Genomic DNA, 22,883 nt, shown 5'->3' with positions numbered 1-22,883 from the left:
ACAAAGACATTTAGGCAAAAGGATGTCCGAGCAAATGCAAGCATGTGGAAGCCATGGCCAGTGTGTCGGGAGGGCTGTAGCAAGCAAGGGTGTGAGATGAGGCTGGCACCGGAGAACTGTCCCCAGGCCTCCCCGTCGTAGGCAGTGGCACCAGCATCCACCATTTCCCCCAGTTCAGCACTCAGCCAGGGGACCTGTTTCCAACCCTCCCGCCTCCTCCTCATCTGCCGACACCCCTTCTTGGTAGCCTCCCTGTGATTCTGAAGCCTCCAGGCGGTCACCACAGTCTCCTGTCACCCTCAGAACTTGCGTGGCTCTGCCCTCTGTTGCCAACTCTGAGCCCCTTGGATGTGGGAGTTCCCATCTGGACCCCCAAAGTCACCTTCTTTCCAGGCGACACCACCCTCTGCGTCCTCAGCCTCTGCCCTGCTCCTGCACCAAAAGTCCCAGAGCTGGACAGATGAGTCCATGTGAAACCCCTCAGAGGGCCAATGACCTGGATTTTTTTTAAATTTTAGATTCAGGGGGTACATACGCAGGTTTGTCACATGGATATATTGCGTGATGCTGAGGCTTGGACTTCAGCTGAAACAGTTCCCAGCAGGTGTTTTTTTCAGCCCTTGCCTCCCTCCCGCTCCCACTCCAGTAGTCCCTCTGTGTCTATTGTTCCCGTCTTTATGTCTGTGAGTACCCCGGGTTTACTTCCCACTTACAGGTCAGAACATGCGCTATTTGGTTTTTCGATTCTGCATTAATTCACTTAGGATAATGGCTTTCAGCTGCATCCATGTTGCTGCAAACAACATGATTCTGTTGTTTTTAATGGCTGCATGGTATTTTGTGGTATATACATACCACATTTTCTTGTTCTTTTTTTTTTTTTTTTTTTTGAGGTAGAATCTCACTGTGTCACCTAGGCTGGAGTGCAGTGGCACTATCTGGGCTCATTGCAGCGGCTTCCTGAGCACAAGTGATCCTCCCACCTCAGCCTCCTGAGTAGCTGGGGCTACAGGCATGTACCTCCACGCCCAGCCAATTTTTTGTATTTTTAGCAGAGATAGATTTTGCCATGTTTCCCAGGCTGGTCTCAAATTCCTGGACTGAGGCAATCCGCTTGCCTTGGCCTCCCAGCGTGCTGGGATTACACGTGTGAGCCACCGTGCCCAGCCTGCATTTTCTTTATTCAACCCACCATTGATAGGCACCTAGATTTATTCCTTGTCTGTGCTCTTACAAATAGTGTTGCAATGAACGTACAGTCCAAGTGTCTTTTTGGCAGAACAATTTATTTTCCTTTGAGTGTATCCCCAGTAATACAGTAATGGGATTGCTGGGTTGACTGGTAATTCTGTTTTTAGTTCCTTGAAAAATCTCCAAACTGCTTTCCACAGTGGCTGAACTAATTTACATTCCCATCATCAGTGTGTAAGTGTTCTCTTTTTCTCTGCAACCTCGCCAACATGTGTTATTTTTTGACTTTTTAATAATAGCCGTTCTAACTCATGTGAGATGGGATCTCATTGTGGTTTTGATTTGCATTTCTCTGGTGATCAGTGATGATGAGCATATTTTTCATCCGTTTGTTGGCTGCTTCTGTGTCTTCTTTTGAGAAGTATCTTGTTCATGTCCTTTGCCCACTTTTTAATGGGGGTTGTTTTAGTTTCTCAATGATTTGTTTGAATTCCTTGTGGATTCTGAATATTATTTCTTTGTCAAATGCATAGTTGGCAAATATTTTTCCCATTCTATTGGTTGTTTACTCTATCGTTTTTTGTTGCTGTTTTCTTTGTTTTTTCTGTGCAGAAGCTCTTTAGTTTAATTAGATAATGACCAACCCCAGTTCCCATCTGAGGAAGTCACCTACTCTTTCTAAGCCTCAGTTGCTTCATCTGCAAAATGAGGAGAATGGCAGAACCTACTAGCCCAGCATCATAGAATTTTTCTGCAGATTCTGCATGGAGCTACTGCATATGACACACTCTACCATGATAGCAGACAGAGCCGGCCCCAGTAAATGTGGTCTGCAGCAGCTATGCCTGAGATTGGCGGCAGCAGCCGCGGCAACCCTGCCACCCTTGCAGCGGCTTGGCAGTTTGCTGGGCCAGCTCTTGCCTGCAGCCCTGGGTCGTTTATGTTCGGTCTCCTAAATGCCCTGTCTGCCTTCTTCCTCTAGCTCTGGGCAGCTCACCTTGCCTTCCAACAAACAGAGACACCAGGACCCTCCTGGTGATTCTATCACTGTTCATGATTCTCTCCCTGTTCAATGCCCTCTCCTCCTCCATTTCCGGCTCCTAGCAGGGGCAGACCCTCCACCTTCTTCATCTCCCTGCGCGTCCCTGGTCTCCTGTGACCCTCCCTTCTTGTCTAATCCCTCCTTGCAGGCTCCTTCTTGGGCCTTCACATAGGCTCTGACTTCCTGATCTTGGAGAACCCCTGTTCAGCCAACCCACCAAAGCTCCCCTCCCACCTGGCCCTGCCAGACATGTCTGTGGGAACCTCCTTCTTCACCATTCATCTGTTCTTAGCCCCTTACAGCCTGGCTTTTGCCCTGAAGCTGTTGAAATTGTTTTCCCAGCCGCCTCTGATAACCCATGTGAAATAACGTGTTCTCGCTGGTCCTTCTCCCCAGACTCTGTCCAACCAGCTCCTCTTTCTCAACATCACCCTTGGCTGACTTGATACTCTGATTCTTCTTTTACCTTTGTCTCCTAGTCAAGACTTCCTTGGTTGTAAGCAGAGCAATAACAAATGCACTAAGTTGTAGTTCCAGGCATGCAAAAAAAATATTATTTTACTATTTTCTATGCTGATTTTATCTAGCGAAACTCAGCAAATGTGGCCAAATTAAGGATGTTTTATTATCTCACTTCTCCCAACATGGGAAGGGCATGGTTCCACCACCAGTGCCAGGCTCATGTGTGGCCCGGCCTTGAAGAAAATAGGGAAGCTTGAGAAACGGGAGTACAAGCAAGCAGGGCTCTGGATTCCATGGTGCTTTCTTTGTTCAGCAGATGGGTTATGGAGGGTGCTGAGCACGGGCCTTTCAGGAGCTCTTGAGACAGGGTAACAGGGTGTGCCCGCTGACCTGAAGGAGCCAGGTGCAGGGCGGTGGGAGCCCAGAGGGAGAGGAGGAGGAAAACGCCAGCTTGGATCTGCTTAGCATCTGTTCAAGCCACAGCATTGTCCCAGCCTCACACCTCCTGTCATGGTCCCCCTCCAGCCACTCCCAGCTAAGACTTGGGCTCCAATAACATGGAGAACATGAGAAGGGGCAGACGGGAAGACAGGGAGAATGCAGTGGGGGCAGAGAATAAATGCTTCCCCCCCAGGGCCTTGGAGAAAGCATCTCCAAGAGATCGCCCTGCAGCGGGACTTGCAAGAAAAGTTAAGAGCCCCATGTGAAAATCAACCCCCTGGCTGAGGTTTGCCTCATTTTTCTGAAAGGCAGGCAGCACTGAGAAAAGAGAAAAGCTGTCTTGTACCGGGGGTGGCCTACGTAGTTCATCCCAACAGCTGCGCATGCACCTGTGACGTTACGGGGATCAGGATGCCCCTCAGGACGCAGTTAGATCAGAAGCCTCCATCTGGTATCTCTGAACTGAAAGGTCCTGCATTGGTGAAGTTGGCTGGAAAAGTTTACTGTGGACGGTAGAGGGCAGTGACAACCGTGGATGTGAACTGGCCAGCTCTTTTGAATTTGTGAGGCTGAACTTTGCCAGCAGTAGGCAGACTTGTTACGGAAAGATCCTTAAATGCTCTGTGCGGAGGGGAGGGGATGGTGTGGGGTGGAGGGTGGGCAATTTGCAAACTCGGTTGCTTGCAGTCAAAAGCATCCAAAAGAAACTGCCTGGAGAAATTGAGTGTTTAATGTCAAGCATTTGTGTAAAGCCACTACAAAGAACACCTCTTTATCACCCTGCCGTTTTTTCCTGTTCCATCAAATATGGAATGAGGTCCAGAAAAACACAGACTGATTTAACATGCTGGTCACACGGCACAACTTTGAAACGTGCCTTGGCACGAGGGGCCAGCACTCTTTTGAGGCTGTTTCTTAGCTGGAGTCATTTCGGCGTTTTCACATGGGCACAACTGGCTGCTGTGCCTTCTTCATTTCCGACGTCTTTTTAGGGAAGCGATCTGCAGTTATCTCTGCGTCTGTTCAGGCCAAGTCCTCTCTCCTGTGACAGCGTCGTTCTAGTGTTGTCATAACTGCTCCTGCTGTTTGTGTCCGTGTGTGTGTATGTGTGTGTGTGTGTATGTGTGTGTGTGTGTGTATGTGTGCCTGTGTTGTTAAAACCCCACCATGCCCAGAATCACAGTTGGGTTTCTCTGAGCCGACTGACCATCACATGTCCTTCGTCATGCTTAGCAGTGGCAACCTGGTTAGTCCTAGGCAGGCGGTGGAGCATAGGGGTGGGTCCAAAAGAAGTCAAAGGAAGGCTGCATTCCTGGTCTCTGCAGAGCTGAGAGGCAGTAAGGGACTGAAACACCCAGTCACCAAGCCCCACGTCTGGGAGTTATCCTGGGTCCCTCCCTCTCATTCACCTCAACAGACAACCTGGCACAGAACCAGAGCCCCACAGGTTCTACCTGGGATTCTTTCTAGCCCATCTCCTCCTCTGTCTCTTTGGCCCTGCATCGGTTGAGGCCTCGCAGGTGATCATCAGTCTTCCTGACCATCTCCCCTGCCTTCCATCAGGCCCCTGCTGAGCCAGTCCACGTGGCTCAGGAAGCAAGCTCTCACACATACACACACACGTGCACACCACCCACGCATGTGCACGCACATGTGACTGGACCACGCTGCTCCTGCCGCTGATCAAATCAATTTCAAACCCCGTAACAAGCATTTCAAGTGCTTCACAATAGGCGGGCAGATGGCGCTCAATCGGGGTGGATGTTATTAGCCTCCCTCCCCAGACGCCTCCCAGGGCCGCGTGCTTCCAGTTACACCTGGGGACTTGATTCCAGCTACCTTGGAATGCCCTCTTCATGGCTTCTTGCTCACTTCTCAGGCTGAGTAAAAACCCCTGTTTGGGGAGCATGGGGGAAAATTGACAGCATCCGGCCAGCCTCCTGCACCTCGGCCGCAGGAAGCCGGGTGTGTTCACTTTGACTCCCCAGCCATTGTCGCTCAGCTAATGGAGGGCGGCACTGGCTGCGGTGAGAACCCACTTCCCTCACATGTGCTGTCAGTCTGTTTTCTCCTGAGCAGCCGTGCTTTCTTCCTCTCTGGAATTTGCAAGCACACAGAGGTTTATTTTTATACCATTGCCGTGAAATGTCTGAGAAAACTCCCCAGGGCTCTTCTCAGGATGGGGCAGCCTGCCGGTCAGCACTTTCTCTTCCACACGTGCCCAGCTATGGCAGCAGAAACCCAAAGGCTGTGGGATGGAGATGCTGATGTTCCGACCACAGAGGCAGAGGGGATAGGATCCTAGGGATTTGCCAGCCGTACCTGCGACCTGATTTTCTATTTCCCAGTGAAAGAGCTTTCTCTGTTCTAGGAGCCCGAAAAGGAACAGACGTAAAAGCAAACCCCCAGCCTAATGCCAAGAGCCCTTATCACGGCCTTTATGCACATTAGAAACATGGGCCCTTCCCCCCCAAAACACAGACCTGCACCAGGGTGCGTGGCGTGTGTGTGGGGAGGGCTGGGCTTGTGCTCCGCTTCACCCCTTGGCCAGGCATCCAGGGCACGGCTGCATGACTCCACACAGTGGTCCGGGCCTGCCTCTGAGATTTGGGGCCTGGGTGGACACAGCTGGGCCACAGGTAGGAGTGGTTGTCATTTCCTGGAAAAATGTTTGTGGGTTCAAGGTTGGGCTCTGGGGAAGGGATAGAGAATGGTTCAAGGATTCCTGCCATCATGGGGAGTTCACTGCTTCTACCACACACAAATCCCAAGGAACAGATTTTTCTCCTTCCTGTAGCTCAAGATGCCCAAGGTACTGGGATCAGAGACATGGAATAATTGTCCTCGTTACAGCCACGGGCATTTCTTTTGGGCTGGGACAACAGCCTGGGACAGAGGCAAAAGAGCACAAGGTCTACAGCCAGACAGACTTGCGTTTGAGTCCTGTGTGTTCCATATTCTAGCTGCCTCACCCTGGATGCATCATTTTTATTCTAACCGTGTTACTCTGACACGGTTAGTTCAGACCCTGACACATCTGCACTTTCATCATTACACCTCAGTTGCTTTATCTCTAAAATGAGGATACTGCAGAGATGTGAAAACGTTGACAAAATGCGGCCGTCAGTCCTACATTCAGTGGAAGGTGATGGTGCCCCTAAGGTGTCAATCAAAGCAAAACAAAACAAAAGCTATAAAGTAAGAATAAAGTATAGAAAGTCGTGCGCTTTTTTTTCCTGTTGATTATATTGATTCCTTTTTCTTTTCTCTTTTCTTTTCTTGGAGATGGAGTCTCACTCTATCACCCAGGTTAGAGTGCAGTGGCGCGATCTTGGCTCACTGCAACCTCTGCTGCCTGGGTTCAAGCAATTCTCCAGTCTCAGCCTCCTGAGTAGCTGGGATTATAGACGCCTGGCTAATTTTTGTATTTTTAGTAGAGACAGGGTTTTACCATCTTGGCCAGGCTGGTCTTGAACTCCTGACCTTGTGATCCACCTGCCTCAGCCTCCCGAAGTGCTGGGATTACAGGCATGAGCCACTGTGCCCAGCTAATTCCTTTTTCAATTTCTGAAATATCAGTTTGTTTAGAAAATCATTTCTAGGCCGGGCGTGGTGGCTCACGCCTGTAATCCCAGCACTTTGGGAGGCCGAGGCGGGTGGATCACAAGGTCAAGAGATCGAGACCATCCTGGTCAACATGGTGAAACCCCGTCTCTTCTAAAACTACAAAAAATTAGCTGGGTGTGGTGGCGCGTGCCTGTAATCCCAGCTACTCAGGAGGCTGAGGCAGGAGAATTGCCTGAACCCAGGAGGCGGAGGTTGCGGTGAGCCGAGATCGCGCCATTGCACTCCAGCCTGGGTAACAAGAGCGAAACTCCGTCTCAAAAAAAAAAAGAAAATCATTTCTAGTGCTCCTACTTTGCTGGTCTAGCAATTGTGGGTTGAGACTGCTTGGTGGGAGCTCACATGCTTCTGGTTTCATCCCTTTCCTTTGTTCTGTGCTTCCACTCCAAGATTAGGAGGCAGACTGTCCACTCGGATAGAACCTTGTTCTTCCTGCGTTGTAGGCTTAACTCACCACCCTCTAATTGCTTGCCCATGTGTGTCTTCCTCTGGAGACTGTCAGTTCCATGAGGGCAGGCATCTCGTGGGTTCCGAGTCATCAGTCTCTCCAGTGCCTCGCAATACAGTTCAGTACAGTTCACTGAATGAATGACTCCTCCGGGCTGAACTCTAAACAGAATGTTCCCCGGGTCCTCCAACTGGGGTTCCCTTCAAGGAGACCTTCCTTTGTGGTGGGGACACATTCACACCAGGACCATCGACACAGAAGGCATGGCCAGAGGAGGAAATGGCATTCAGACCATACATCTTTTGCAAGGCTGAGAAAAACAGTTTATAAACAGAATCCAACTTAATTTTATGTTTCTCCAGGGGCAAAAGTTGTTCCCCAATGAAAGTTATAGGGAGGTGCATTTGGGCTCTTTAGGGGTCAGGCTTTTTAGAAGTATTTCTGTCTGCAAATAGAGCAGGCTGCCTCAAAATGTACTGAGCTCTCTAGCAGAGAAAGTCAAGCAGAGACTGACCAGTTGCCTGTCAAAAGAAACGATGTACCAGGGATTGCTGTTACCAGAGGAGAGCTGTGGACCAGATCACCTGTGTGCATTTGGTTCGTACGAGCTGAGAAGAGTCGGTAAATAGCAATGCATCTTTTGTGTCATCCAAACAGCCTACACTTAGAATGAGAAAATCTAGTCTTGCTCGGTCTTTGCCACTTACCAGCCTGGTGGCTGTGTTTCTACCACACACAGTCCAGGTACCCTCTGCCCTGCCTGTTTGCCAAATGGGATCCCTTGATCTCTGGCTCCTGGTTAAGTTTGGCCAGTGGAGGGACCGGATGGCGACAAAGGAACAAGAGTGGAGGAGGAAACGGTGTTAGGCAACCTCGCTCACCACAGCTCTCACAGGTCTGATGGCTGCTCCCCCGGCTCCTTCCACCCTAGGGATGGGCCTGGCTTCCTGCTGTTGCTAGCCCAGGGGCTCTTCACCATCCTAGCATAACAACTACAGAAGCTCTTTCTTTCCCGAATGGGGCAGACAGCAAATCACCTTGAAATCGGAAGTATCAGGGCAGTCCTTGGTTCTGTTCTGTGATAGCCACTTGCCAGTTGACCAACCTTGACAACCACTTGACCTCTTTGAACTTGAGTGTCGTAATTTTACTATGGGGGTAAAGTAACCACTCTGAAAGCTTACTGCGAGGATTGGATGAGATCATGTAAAACCCTCCCGTTTATGGCCATACCTGTGAGGTAGCCCCTTTCGTAAACCTTCTTTAATCATCCCTATTGAGGGTGCCATCTAGTTTTTGCAGACTTCTAGCATCTCTGATCCTCAGTTTCCTCACGCGGAAAGGGGATTTTTAAAAAACCCACTTCCAAGGTGGCTGTGAGGTGAAGGTGAGCTGGGATGAATGCAGGCACCTAGCAGGGGTCACGGCAGATGCACAGGGACGGGTGAAGGTGTTACCTCTGCCTGCCTTCCACAGCCGTCCAACACGCCACCTCCTCCTGGGTGGGGCCCTACACATTCTCGCCAAGCCTGTGCTTTTGCTGACAGTTACAATTTTGTTACAGTTTGTGTTACAGTGTATTTACAGTTTACAGTTTTCTAGCCATGTATTCTTGGTGGTTCCTCCTCAGAAAGCTGGTCCACCTGCCACACCTGCCCCTCCCCACCAGCCACTTCCTCACCCTAGATAACAAAGGTTTCCTCTCCCACCCTCCCCTCACTTCCTACCCGCAGAATATCCAGCCAGCCCTCCCTGCATCCCAGACCCAGATGAGGGGAGGTGGTCTGTGAGCAGTTCCTCCATGGGGTTCCCTGGCACCCTGTCCAGGACACAGCATTGGGTGAAAAGAGTGGGACCACGAACATGTCAGAGGAGACCCCACTGTGAACCTTCTTGTTTCAAAACAGACAGTGGAAGTAAACAGTGGAAATCCAGAACCTTCCTGATTAATGCAGACACATGAGAGATTGTTTTTCTTGGTTTTAAATATTGCTCAACTACACAATGTTTGTGGCCATAATCGCAGCATGCATAATATATTGTGCTGCACTTAAACCTCTTCACACCTTTCATCATACCTTCCCGTGTTTCTGGACGGTCTTCACAGTGGTTGCTGTCAGTGCTGTGGAATAGCCACTCAGGAAATTAATATTCAGGATTTACAAAGTCACTCCCCATTACAGCCAACTTTGCATGGGTAGCTCTTACTTCCTTCCGCTGAATAATTTCCTTACTACAGCCCGGCAGCAGGATGATCACCTGGGGGAGTGTGAGCAAGCCCACACTCCCTCATCTGGGTCACCATATTGTTTTCTTTTTTTTTTTTTTGAGACAGTCTCACACTGTCACCTAGTGCAGTGGTGCGATCTCAGCTCACTGCAACCTCTGCCTCCCAGATTCGAGTGATTCTCCTGCCTCAGCCCCGCTAATAGCTGGGATTATAGGCATGCATCACCACACCTGGCTTATTTTTGTATTTTTATTAGAGATGGGGTTTACCCATGTTGGCCAGGCTGGTCTCGAACTCCAGACCTCAGGTGATCCACCTGCCTTGGCCTCCTAAAGTGCTGGGATTACAGGCATGAGCCACCATGCCTGGTCCACCATATTGTTTTCTGAAAAGGTTGTGCCATACACACTTCCCCAACACAGTGTGACCATGGTAGTTTCAATGCAAAGCCACCTTGTTAAACATATTTTTACCAGCTTAGCAGTTCAAATATTATACTTCAAAGGTGTTTTAGTTTACATTTATTTTGATTATTTTAATGGCGAGATGTTTCCCTAACTTGCTTATTATAGCTGTTATATGTATATGTTATTATATATAGATTATGTGTACATATAGTATAGGTGTATTTGTCCTTTATTTATTGCTTGAATTGTCTGTTCATATGCTTTAAATTGATTTGTGGGCTGGGAATAATGTCTATTAATGATTTGAGTTGCATAGTACCGCTAATAATTTTTTTGCCTGTCCTTGTTAATGATGTTTACAATTGAAGAGGATCCCGTCAATTTTTGGCTCAGAGCTATAGAGTTCACTTTCCCTTGAGAACAACCCCATTTTGAAACATAAAGCAGCCATTTCCCCCAACAAGTCATTTCTTCCCCAAATGCAGCAACGCCCCTTGGAGCGAGAAGTATCAGGTCAGATCCTGGCTCTGTTCTGTCACAACCACTTGCCAGCTGGCTGACCTTGACAATCACATAACCTCTTTGAACTTCAGTTTCTTAATTTTAATATGGGGGTGGAGTAACACTATGAACGCGTAGTGTGAGGATTGGGTGAGCGAATGTAAACACTGGCCCATTTATGGCTAAGCGTTAGCTGAAGCCAACTGCTTCATTCAGCATTAAACCCAACTGCTTTTCTGAATTTGCCTTAAAATATTTGTTCTGTGATATCTTTTGACCCTGCATGAAATAAATTTACATGTCAAAATTGATTTCTTAAATAGTTGAGTATGGTAACCTTAACATGAAATGCAGCGTCTGGAGTCTTGATTTAGGGCATTGAAAAGAAAATAATATAATTTAAAATGGAAAACAATGTAGACCTCCATCGGCTGTCACCCACCCGGCCTCTGAGGTGTGGGAGAAGTCCTGGCTTAGCCCTACGGGCACCCCTTCTGTTCTTTGTGACCCTCCTTGTTATCTTCTTTCACAGGCAGCTTCAGCAACAGCAGGCAGAGTTGGAAGTACACCAGAGAGATGGACTGTCATCGTATGACTTATCCCAGGTGACTTTCTGGAAAACCCTTTCCCTGTTGGAATTGTCTCCAACCCAATGGACTGGGGACTCAATTCAGCCCCGAGCTTGAGCCCCTCAGCCCAAAGGGTGCTGTTGCCCCGTCCACCCACTACAATGCAAAGAGCAGACCTACAGGTCCCCTGGGGGTCTGCTGCTGTCACTCCTGCCTACAGAATTAAGCCATGAAGAATGTGTGAGGACAGGGGAAGAACCAGGGGCCACAGTCAACCCAAGGGCTGAAGGACATTTCTGAGGACTGTGCATGACCTCTAGTGCAGACATGCTCAGAAGCCAGCAAGAGCAGCTTCTGATCCCCTTGGCCCCTGGCTTCCTGGCCATTTCCCCACCTCTGTCTGTGTCCTCTCCTTCCTCAATGCGCCTCTTCCTGTCATGCTCTGAGCCTCCCTCTTCTCCAGCTCTGCCTCCTTTCCTTCCTCTGTCTCCTCCTTTCTCTTCTCACTGCTTCTGGTTGCTGGCCAGATGGAATCCACAGGGGTTGATATTTGTTCCCTTTCCTAAGTGAAACATGGTGTCCCCTTTTTCTGATATTTAGAGTAAGTTGACTGTTGTTCATTTCTCTCTCTAAGAAAGTAATCAGGGTGACTCTGTTGTCCTTGCTGTGACCTTCAGTTCACCGCCCTCTGGCTGTTCTTGGCTTTCACATATAGAAAAGCTTCCCACCCGATAGAATGTTCCAGCTCATTATGCCAGTGATTCCAGAGGGAGGGGCCCTGATGAAGGAGGGCTGCTGGCTCCTGGGGACGCGTGTTCTGTGCCTTATGCATGAGTTGCTGTTGTGTTTTAATGCACAAATAGGTCCCCGTGCCCAACCTACCAGCCGGTGTTCATGAGGCCGGGAAGTCTGTGGAAAAGGCAGATGCAATCTTCTCCCAGGAAAGAGATCCTCGGTTTGCTGAAATGTTTGCAGGAATCAGTGCATGTAAGTTTCCAAACGGCACTGAGGTTTTGAGAGTGTGGGGTATACAGCTGCTTTCAGGCCATCTACAGACATTCACTCTTAGAAAGAGGGGGCCATGGAATGTGAGTTTTGAGTAACCATGGTAGGGTGTAAAAATACGTGAGTTGGAATGAATTCTCTCTACTGCTAGCCTTGCCTCTTATATATCAATTACCCAGGGTAACCAACCTGGGGCCTGGCAGCTCATCGTTAAAATGTGAGCAGTTGGAACAAATGAGCCACAAATTCCGTTGTGCTGTTTAGTTTTATTAAGCCAAGACATGTCTCTGTAAAAAGTTGCAATCCAATCCCTAACACAGAGGACCACATTTTAAAATCAAAATACACAGTAAAAAAGAAAAACAAAAATGATCCTCTATCCTACCACCTGGATATAACTGTTTTTAACTTTTTAAAGTATGTTCTATCTTTTTCTACACATATGTATTCTTTTTTTACACGAAATTGAGCTCACAGGAACTTACTTTTTTCACGAGTTTATTATGAACATATTTCCAGATTGTTAGACAACCTACGTCTTTTTTGTCACTTGCGTAGAGTTGACAGGATTGATCCTCTCTGGTGGTCATTAGGCTGTCTACCTATGTCAGTACTGCTATTAGAGGAGACGGTGTGGTTCTAACTTAAGGTGTCACATGGGGCTGGAGTGTCCGGCTGCCTCATTCTCCCGCTCAGATTACCACTGAAATTAACAAAATGTAAAATTTGGAAAGATCTTTGTTGGTTCTCAAATCAGAAGAAAGATTCTATTTTCATGTGGTCAAGGAATTTTGACAAGATACACTGGAGTCAGGATGAGTGGAGGGGAGAAACCAGTTAGCTTGTGAAGAGGAAGCAGGGGGAACTCTGTCGCTGGAGGGAAGCCCGGTTGTGTCCGCCTGGGGCTAACAAGCTGAAGACAGCGAAGCCCGAGGTGAGGACAGATAGGCCTGTGGCAGGAGGGAAGGGAGCACACCTCGGCCCTCCTGATGCCAGCATGTTGGTGGAAGGTCAGAGCCTCCAGGAGCTGGAGCTGCCTCCTGTGAGAGCAGTGAGTGCCAACACAGCACCAAGTCCCATTGTCAGCACACAACAAAAAAACGACCCCTCAGCACAACGGGGGAGCCCCCCGCTCTTGGCTCCCATGGCCACCCAAATGTGCCATCCACCCACATCCGTATTTCCTCAATTTTTCTAGAGAAATATCATTTCATCCAATAAGAGGAGACAACAGCATGTCGAAAAGGTTTCTTTCTTCTCTAGATAAGCCTGAAATATTTGACCAGAGACCCACAGCATCTTGGAGAAATCCAAACATAGACACTTGTCGATAAAGCTAGCAAAACAGGAAAAAAAAAAAAAAAAAAAAAAAAAAAGAAAGAAGAGGAGAAAGGGTCCAAAGGAAGGAATGAGAACAAATGTCCTCCTCTGGAAACGAGTTTTTCTGATAAAGAGGAGAAGGTTCAGAGAATCTTCAGTATCTCTTCTCTAGGTGATTCCAGGCCATGCTGCACATCTGAGAATGAGTTATTTGATGTGGGGAAGGTAGTGTTTAATAAAGTGGGTCAGCACAAAGCAGGCTAGTGTTATAGAAATCCAAGTCAGTGAATTAGAAACGTGAATTTTCCCAAAATACAAATACTTGAGTTTTTCAAGTGAACGAGCTCAGTGAATACCAGACGAAAATTTCAAAGAAACTCACACCTAGACATAATCTGTTTTATTTACCTGTTTAAATTTGAAGAAAGGAAGAAAAATCCTGCAAACATTGAGATTTAAAAAATTACCTTACTTACAAAGGGAAATCGTTTGCTAACCTTCACCAAGATATTAAATGCCAGAAGTCTTGGGAAGGTGGTGGGATGGGGGTGGGAGCACAGGAATAAATAGAGAATTAGGAAGAATATATGACCCTGAAATTTTCCACCAGCCAAGCTGCTTTCCTATTTGGAGGACAACAGAAAGATGCTCACAAACATACGCTGTCTACATATTCTTCTTGCAAAAAAACAATTTGTAAAATTTTACTTGTTTATGAAATGAATCAAAATACAGAACACAAGAATGGAAGTGATAGGTTGGAAAAGCAGTGAGGATGAAAAATGAAACTAATACAACTGAAAATTAACATAAAAATTATTAGAAGATACAAAACACAGAAACATTAAATAAAAATTAGAGTCTAAAACCTCAGATCAAGAAGTTCAAAGATTTCTTCACCAAAGATCCAGACTCGTTTTGGAGTGAGGATAGTATTAATCAATAGATAAAGATTTATCATCAGTGAACGTCAAGAATGAAAATATGTTGACTCCCGATCAGTCGCTCCTGAAGAATATGCCGCCAAAATATGATGTAATGAAAACAAGCTGAAATGAATGATGAAACCTAAAAGAAGGGGTGGCAGAGACGCTCTGCAAACCCGAGAAGGAAAGTAGGATTGTCAGTGTCGCCAAAGAAAAATTCAAACTGTCCAGTGGGCAAAGAGGCTTATTTTATTTAGATAGAAGATGTTAGAGACTGTAGGGATGAGATGGGTAGACATCTGAAGATTCTGGGGCACTGAGGGGGCATTTTGGAGAGCCCTGGACACCCTCAATGACCAAGGGAGGGACAGCTGTCACACTGGGGCCTGCTGTCTAGCACACTGTGACCATTCATGTTCCCACTCCTGTTTCTCAACCTAAAGTGAAGATACTGATGTCATAAACATTGAAATATATGAAAGCCAAAATAATTCAAGTCACAGCAAGAGGCTGATAAAGCCATAATTATAGTGAAATATTTCAGTAGGCCTTTCTCCATGTTTAACAGGTCACATAGATCAAAATAATAAAATGGAGAAAGATATAAAAGACTGAAAACTAGAGTCAAATATCTTCAAATACAATTATATATAATATTATAATACATATTATTGCATATAATTTTATACCCGTCAAATGTTCTGGAGCAGTTAAAAAGAAAATGTGTTTCTGATTTACCCAAACCACAAAAAAACTTAAACACACAAGGAAAAAAAAGGGGTTGCATTAAGTTTATTTTTTTATTTTTTTGAGATGGTGTCTCGTTCTGTCGCCCAAGCTGGAGTGCAATGGCGCAGTCCTGGCTCACAACAACCTCTGCCTCCCGGGTTCAAGTGATTCTCCCTGCTTCAGCCTCCTGAGTAGCTGGGATTACAGGCGTGTGCCACCATGCCAAGCTAATTTTTTAATTTTTTTAGTAGAGACAGGGTTTTGCCATGTTGGCCAGGCTGGTCTCGAACTTTTGACCTGAGGTGATCTGCCCGCCTGGGCCTCCCAGAGTGCTGGGATTACAGCCATGAGCCGCCACACCCAGCCTGCATTAAGTTTAGAGTCAAGAGAAGTACCTAAGTCTGCCTTCTTCCTGCAAGGTTGAGCCTCAGCTCTCCCCTACACCAATCTTGCTCTTTATTCCCAAGATTCAAGATGTTATGATTGGGTTAGACGAACACGGGCATGCCCGGGAGCCCGAGCTCCTTTCATCCTGTAAGGATTTTCCACTGCCTTACAGCGGTCACTGCAGCGGCAGGAAAGGGACCGTGAAAACTGCTCAGTGGCTCCTTTTTATTAAAGCCTCACAGAAGTTGTCTCCATGGATGGGAGTCAGCACATGGTCCCGGCAGCCTGGTCGCTCGACCCCAAACCCATGAGCCTGAGTGTTTATCACTGCTCATGGCCACGCAGAGGGACCTACCCATTCGGCCCCCCATCACCACCAGCAAGCCAGATACAGGAGCAGACATGGGGGCTGCCTGGGCGCAAAATAATCACCATGTAACTGACCTTTATTTCCTTTATTCCAATATCTCATTGTGGTGAACACCTTAGAGACTGTAGGGATGAGATGGGCAGACATTTGAAGATTCTGGGGCACTGAGAGGGCATTTCAGAGAGCCCTGGGCACCTTCGATGACCGAAGGAGGGACAGCTGTCACACTGGAGCCGGCTGCCTAGCACACTGTGACCCTTCGTGCTCCCACTCCAAACCACACAAAGCACCTTCTTCCTCGTGGAGCAGCCAGCAGGGTCTTGAGCCCGTTTCTTCAGCCTCTCCCTGTGGGTGAGCCGACTCTGCTCACCATTCCGCGGTGGCAGAAAATCATGCGTTATTGCACCTCCTGGCCAGGGGCTGAGTGTTTTCAGTGTTAGAGGAGCTCAGTCTCTCAAAGAAACCCTAGTGGAAAGCCAAGACACACAGGTCTGGGGCTGTGCCCTGGACATCACCTGCTGCGGCACCTGCTGGGTGAGGATGGCAGGGGTAGTCAAGTTCCAGGGCTGTGGGAAGACCTCTGGGCTTGCATTCATGTTCTGGGCCCTCTCTTGCTGGCTTGGGGCTTTGGATAAGCCACGCCTCACCTTTCTCATCTGTAACAAACAATAGCAAACTTTTAATTGTTTGAACTCACTGAATTCTCCATACAGCCCTCTGGGGAAGATACAATTATTCTCACCTCCTTTCTGTTAGGCAACTGAGGCAGGGGATGAGTAAATAACAGTCCAAGGTTGCACCTCTTACCTTGGAGCTGGGTTGCAGACCCAGAGAGCTGAGCTCAGAGCCCATCTTCTTCACGGGTACCCTGTGCTTCCTCACTCACAACTAGAGGACCTGGAATCCCTACCCTGCCGGGTTGGAAAGATTGGATGAAATAAAACAAACTCTCATAACTTTTTTTTTCTTTTGAGGCAGAATCTTGTTCTTGCCCAGGCTGGAGTGCAGTGGCGTGATCTCGGCTCACTGCAGCCTCTGCCTCCTGAGCTCGAGTGATTCTCCTGCATAAGCCTCCCAACTTGGGAGATGCCCGCCACCACGCCTGGCTAATTTTTGTATTTTTAGTGGAGATGAAGTTTCACCATGTTGGCCAGGCTGGTTTTGAACTCCTGATCTCAGGTGATCTGCTCGCCTCAGCCTCCCAAAGTGCTGGGATTGCAGATGTGATCCACCGCGCCTGGCCTCATTCATTCTTTTAGTCTTTCCCACTCTTCAAGCAGCCTGTGGCCTAGCCTGGGGGTCAAGAATAAGAGCCCAGTGCCCTCATGCCAGAGAGGCTCCAGGGGAGACGAGGAGGCAGGAGGAGAGGCAAGGCCAAAGAGACTGTGTGCAGGTGGACTGCCCCGACTCCCATCCTCCTGTCCCTGTGCCCACCCCTGCACCTGTTCTTGGGGCAGCCACCTCAGTGGTCTACAGAGCAGGGAACCTTTGCATGTAACGCCCGCTCTGCTTTTCCTAGCGGAGAAGAAGATGATGAGCTCAGCCTCTGCAGCAGGGACCCAGCAGATCTACTCCCAAGGAAGCCCATTTCCCTCCGGACACTCCGGAAAGGCCTTCAGGTATGTGCCGGCGAGGGGGACAATGGCGTGGGAAGATGCTCCCTCGACAAGAAAGCCCTGGGTCTCAGAACACAGCTCTGTGGACTGTAAGCATGAGTTGGTGGTTACCAGTGCTCAGGTCCTGGGCGAGACTGAGGGTTCCGGTGGCTCTGCTTCTGCTCTGTGAGCCCTCCATGAGCTGCCATAGAGTCCTGGTGTCAGTTACTCTTTCTTGGATGTGAACAACACCAGCCACTGTGTTCTGTAGCAGTGATTGGGAAAGGGGAGTGAGTTGCCTCTAGCCAGGATCCAAGCGAGGTGGGGCTGGGTACAGCTGACAAGGTACCAGGAGTATCCTGCCATCTGCCACCCAGAGGCCACGGCCAAGTCCAAGGAAGAGTGGGCAGCTCAGTCCATCATGCCTGGGCCTCATCCTAAAGGGCACTCGAGGCAGGGTGTCCAACCTTCCCAAGGCGTGCTTCTTAGCATCAAGGGCATCTGGTAGGTCACTGAGGAAGCCCTCGCATCATCACTGGAGGTGAGGCTGGCTCTGCTGACTTCTGGAGCCAGGAGCATACAAGAGCAGCCAGAGAAGAGGTTGACAGCTCTTGGGGAGGGTGTGTGGGCACTCACCTGTGCCCACCGAACACGCTAAATTCCCTAGGAGAAGCGTCTCAGACCCCATGCCCAGCAGGGCAGGGCTCCTCCAGTGAGGTTGACCAGAGCCTAAGCACAGCTTCCAGATACAGGCACAGACCAGGAAGGCAGGTGGGGTTTTCCACCCAGAGAGAGGGCCCTGCCAAGGGACTGCCCTAGCCATAAGGAATGCGGGTCTCGCTTCCACGCTGCTTTGTGGCCACCCTCCTGGAGAAGCAGCATGTAGCTCAGCAGCCGTGGCCCAGATTAGCAGTCACAGCAATGACTCTGGCCACGCCTGCAGCGGAGTCTCACTGAATTGTACACTGCTCTGAGGTTCTGGGGAGCTCTGGCCGCAGGCAGCGGCTCTGGTCTGGGGACAACAGACAAGACAGCAGCTCTGAGTGAGCAGCCCCTAAGCCATTGTCACTGCAGCTGGCGCTCCGCTGAGCAATACTCAAGCCCTCCGGACTTCTCTTGGCCGCTGAGTTACTCAGCTACTCAGCACGCATTGACAACAGTCCATGCTGCACCCAGTGCCAGCCCTGCCCGGGTGCTCATGTTCATGGGGTCCTCATGACACTTGCTGCTTGTCCTCCACTCTGGACAAAGGGGATCAGGGAGGGTGCGGCAGCAGGAGCAAGGAGGGGACAGTACAAGGGCAAGGGGACAGTCCACGGTGGCATGACTCTTCAGCTAGGTCTGAAAGCAGAAGTCAGGTTCTGCCTCCTGACCAGGGCAGAGGCGCAGGGGCCTGAGGAGTGTGCTGGTGAAGGCTGGGAAGAGGCGTTGCTGGGGGAGGCCCCACTAATGGGAGAAACAGAGGATGCAACTGCAGCAGCCGTGGGGGCCATGCTGCGGAGGACACCATCACTGACGACGTTTGGGAGAAGAGTGAGGCTGCAGACAGTGCTCGGGCGGATGGTCCAGCGCGAGGCGCAGAGCCTGGGTGAGGCTGTTGTCGTAGAACCCAAAATTTAGGGTGCACAGGGCAGTGATGAGTGAAGGGGCAGCTGGCAGCATGGGGAAGGAGTTCAGGGAGTGTCCGAGCACCTGTGCAGAGCCTAGCATTGGGGGAGGCACTTGCTGAGCTCTAGTCTATAAAATGAATAACTCTGTGAATTAAAGGATGCCTGTCGGGGCTAAAGCCTGTGGAATGGGCAGAATTTCCTACAAGTCTGAAGGGTCTGAGCTGGCTTGGCATGTGCTAGGCTGCGGGATGAAGGACCCTGAGGCCCAGCACAGCCATAGGGAGCCCTGGGCCGCTTGCAGAATGGTGCCGCTGGCACCCCAAGTGCATCCTCACCCACAGCCCTCCCACTCTGGTCCCGCCAGTTTTGACCCCTGCCTGTCTGTACTGAGGCAGGCAGCTGTAGCCCAGAGGCCCCCAGGGAGGGCTGTACAGAAGGGCTGGCCCTTTGCCCCAAGAAGCCCATCCCTTTCAGCCAAGGCGCCTTTCCTACTGGCTGTCAGTGCTACAGCGGTCTTCATCCATCAGTGTTTTGGGGAGGACACCGTGGGCTGGGGGTCTGTGGGAGAGGGCTCTACTAGACATTAGTGACCAGAAAATGTCCTGTGAAGCAATACTTTCACCAGGGAGGAGAATGGGAAAGGAGCCCTTACGTTAAATGAGGGATTGATTGTAGACTGATGGAAATGGTGGCTCCTTTATATAAGCGACTGAACTGTTTTACAACGATCAGCACCAGAACGTCTCTGACATTCTTGGTTTCTCCCTGTTTTAAAAGGGATCAGACAGCATAGGAAACTTATTAGAATACAATAATAAAATTGTAGCCAGTCTCTCCCCTGCCTTTAACACGGAGCTGAAAATCCACCTGGACCAAAAGCCTTCTGTGATGAGCCCCCTTCTGCCCTACCTGACGGATTCATGGGCACCCAGCGCACTACCCTGCATGCTGAGCTCGTCCCAAGGAGGCAGGAGGAGGGGCCTGACACAAAGTAAAAGCCTGCCCACCGCCTTTTAGTCTTTGATGAGCTTCTCATGTAATCGACATAGCCTGGAAAACCTCATGGAAGAAGTGCCTGGTGGTACAGACAGTGCCTGCTGAGGAGCTAAGCCGGGTCAGAGATTGAGCCTGCAAAGGGCATGCAGAGAGCAGGGCATACAGCAGGGGCCTAATAAAGACACGTTAAGTTAAGTCGAAGGTGAACTGAAGGTGGGAGAGGTAAGCTCTGGGTAGCAGGACTAGGCCCCTTCCAGCAGGTATTCATTGAAAAGCTTTTCCATTTAGCACTGTGGCCTGCAACCTATTTCCTGAATCCTTAAGCCTCCTGAGTGCCCCAAAGGAACAAATTAACCAGAGCACAAAGGAGTGAGTGAACACCGAGACTGATTTTTATTCTAAGAAGCTTCTCTCTTTCTGGGAACCAAATCATCTGTTGAGAGCAGAGGATGCACAGGCGTAGGATAGGGGCTGAGGAGTGTGCGGGAGACCCCGGAGGACGAGGAGAGGAAGTACCAGCCATGGCAGGACCACTCAGCAGGGCGGAGGAAGCCCTGCAGGGAGAGGAGGACAGCTGAGGGGCTCTGAGGCTCACCATGTGTTAGTCATTTTCTCTAGTGACACAGTAGCATGCTGCATGGAGAGCCAGGAAGGTGGCCCAGGGCGGATTACGTGGCTGGCTGGGCAAGTGGACTCACGCAAACCAAATGCTTCCTTGGGATAAATGTATTTTCCTCTTTTCTAGCTCTTCCGTGGTTCACGTGCCTGGAGTGAATGATATTCAGTCCTCCTCTTCCACGGGCCAGAACATGTCCCAAATCTCCCGGCAGCTAAACCAGAGTCAGGTGGCGTGGACAGGGAGTCGTCCGCCCTTTCCGGGACAGGTATGGGCATCTGTGAGGGCCTCTCCCCCGGGTGCCAAGGAGGCAGAGCATTCCGGGAAATGCCTTCTTGTTTGGATTGCAGTTCTGGGGATCGGTCAGCTCCTAGCTGGCACCAACCACCCTAACAGCAGCTGGGTACTCAGGAGCGCCAGCCACCCTCAGGGCACTCCGAGAGCCACACTGCATGCGACGTCAGCAGCCTTTTCCCTTTATAGTCATACCCTGGGGCAGCTGGCAGGAAAAGGTACTGCAGGTAGAGCCCCCCATCGAGAATGAGCCCCTCACTACTCTGGACCTCTGGCTGCTCCTGCTCCAGGAAGGCATGAAAACACCCACCCTTGTGACACCCCCGACCCCCTCGTAGTCACTATGAGGGTAGGTGTTGATTGGGCCGAGGGAGTTCTGGGTGTTCATAGTGCCAAGGACTTGGTAACCAGACGCCAGAGGGCCCGGATCCTTGTAGCCCTGGGGAGTAACTTCAACCACCGCCCCAAACATCCTGCACTTCCTGAGCCTCACACACGGGGCTGATCCCAGGCCTGTGCCCAGCCAGAGAAGAGGGCCATGGGGAGTCACTATCAACCCAGAGCAGGCACTGCCCCTGTGAGCAGCCTGGGGCATGGGTGGGGGCGGGGTCTGCTGGTGATGCTTTCCGTCTCTGCTTTGTCCTGATTGTAGCAACTCCCATCTCAGTCCAGCAAGACCCAGTCGTCTCCCTTTGGGATTGGAACAAGCCACAGCTACCCGGCAGACCCCTCTTCCTACAGCCCACTCTCCAGCCCAGCCACCTCCTCGCCAAGCGGGAACGCCTACTCCAGCCTTGCCAACAGGACTCCGGGGTTCGGTAGGTGGGAACGAGGGGAAGAGGTTCTGAGAAAGCCAGCAAAAACGCTTTCTGAACATCCTGAAGTCAGGAGGCTGAACCCCAGCTCTCAGGTACCAGAACAAGGTCTGGAGGTTTCCGAGCGCCTCCTCTCTCTCTGGCTATGGGGAGGCCTAAGGTGATCCTAAGAGACCGGGGGCGTAGGCCTTGGCTTTGTGATTGGACTTTATCATTTTCAAGGCACTGGGACTGTGTTCTTGTGTGTGATGTGATCTGAATACATTTTAACCCATTATGGCCCCTAGCAAGGATTTTCAGGTCCTCCAAGTCAAAAACATTATAGGCTTGTTTCAAGAAACTAGAGCATAGCTATAGAGACAATCAATTGCATAAATAACCCTGTAAAGTTTTCTCTCTTTTAAATATTAAAAACACCCATCTTAGCCTTGTTAGTGGGGCCTCAGGCCTTAGAGGACTAAGGAACCACTGTGTCCCATGCATTTCTGAGGATCGCAGGCCTTGCTCACTCTCTGCGTGTTTAGAGACCTCCTCAGCATGTCTCCCAGGGCCGGGGCTCCACTCCACTTAGGACAGGCTCGGAAGGAACCCACGGTCCTGGTAAGAAGACTGAGCTGCTGCCTGCTTTCTCACAGTGAGGTCACTGGGTGACACCCAGCAGTGTGGTTCATGGAGCTTTTCTCTACAGAATTGATTCCTCAGATGAGCATGAAGCTGGGCTCACACACCTGAATTTCCCCGTGGCAAGTGAAAAGCTTCCATTACAGCTGCTTGTCTGTCAGCCTTACGAAAAATGCCGTGCAGGCCGGGCGCGGTGGCTCACGCCTGTAATCCCAGCACTTTGGAAGGTCGAGGTAGCGGATCACTTGAGCCCAGGAGTTCAAGACTAGCCTGGGCAACATGGCAAAATCCTGTCTCTATAAATAATATAATAATAAGGCAGGTGTGGCAGTGCATGATTCTCAGTTCCAGCTTCTCAAGAGGCTGAGGTAGAAGGATCATTTGAGCCCAGGACGCTGAGGCTGCAGTGAGCCATGATCACACCACTGCACTCCAACCTGGGTGACAGAGTGAGACCCTCTCTGATAAAGCAAAAAAAACAAAAGAAAGTAGAATGCCATGCGGAGCCCCTAGCACATAATGGGAAGTTGTCATCTGCTGGCCAACTCCCCCACCTCCTCCGCTAACAGTGGCACGTCTGCCCCACTCAGCCCAAGGTCTTGGGGCACAGCGCTTCCTGATGCCATGCTCGTCCCTCCAGCCTCTGTCCCATCTACTTCAGCACAACACTTCCTGATGCCATGC

General features: G+C 49.9%; 1 protein-coding gene across 7 annotated transcripts in view; it reads left to right on the top strand.

The window, feature by feature from the left end:
• Positions 1 to 22,883, top strand: part of ARNT2 (aryl hydrocarbon receptor nuclear translocator 2) — a 189,027-nt gene that overhangs the window by 148,468 nt on the left and 17,676 nt on the right. For 5 of the 7 annotated variants that reach the window (XM_032263864.1, XM_032263867.1, XM_032263866.1 and 2 more), the window contains exons 13-17: positions 10,879 to 10,951; positions 11,779 to 11,902; positions 17,172 to 17,271; positions 20,599 to 20,737; positions 21,416 to 21,581. In XM_032263864.1, the coding sequence (XP_032119755.1) occupies positions 10,879 to 10,951; positions 11,779 to 11,902; positions 17,172 to 17,271; positions 20,599 to 20,737; positions 21,416 to 21,581 (602 nt within the window). The remainder of the gene's footprint in view (positions 1 to 10,878; positions 10,952 to 11,778; positions 11,903 to 17,171; positions 17,272 to 20,598; positions 20,738 to 21,415; positions 21,582 to 22,883) is intronic. The other 2 variants (XM_032263863.1, XM_032263868.1) reach the window with 1 other exon arrangement.

Source organism: Sapajus apella, unplaced genomic scaffold (assembly GCF_009761245.1).
Source record: "Sapajus apella isolate SASKATOON/1434 unplaced genomic scaffold, GSC_monkey_1.0 scaffold139, whole genome shotgun sequence".
Lineage (NCBI taxonomy): Eukaryota > Metazoa > Chordata > Mammalia > Primates > Cebidae > Sapajus > Sapajus apella.
Note: the sequence above shows the minus strand (reverse complement) of the source record. Positions and strands in the feature narration are given on the sequence as shown.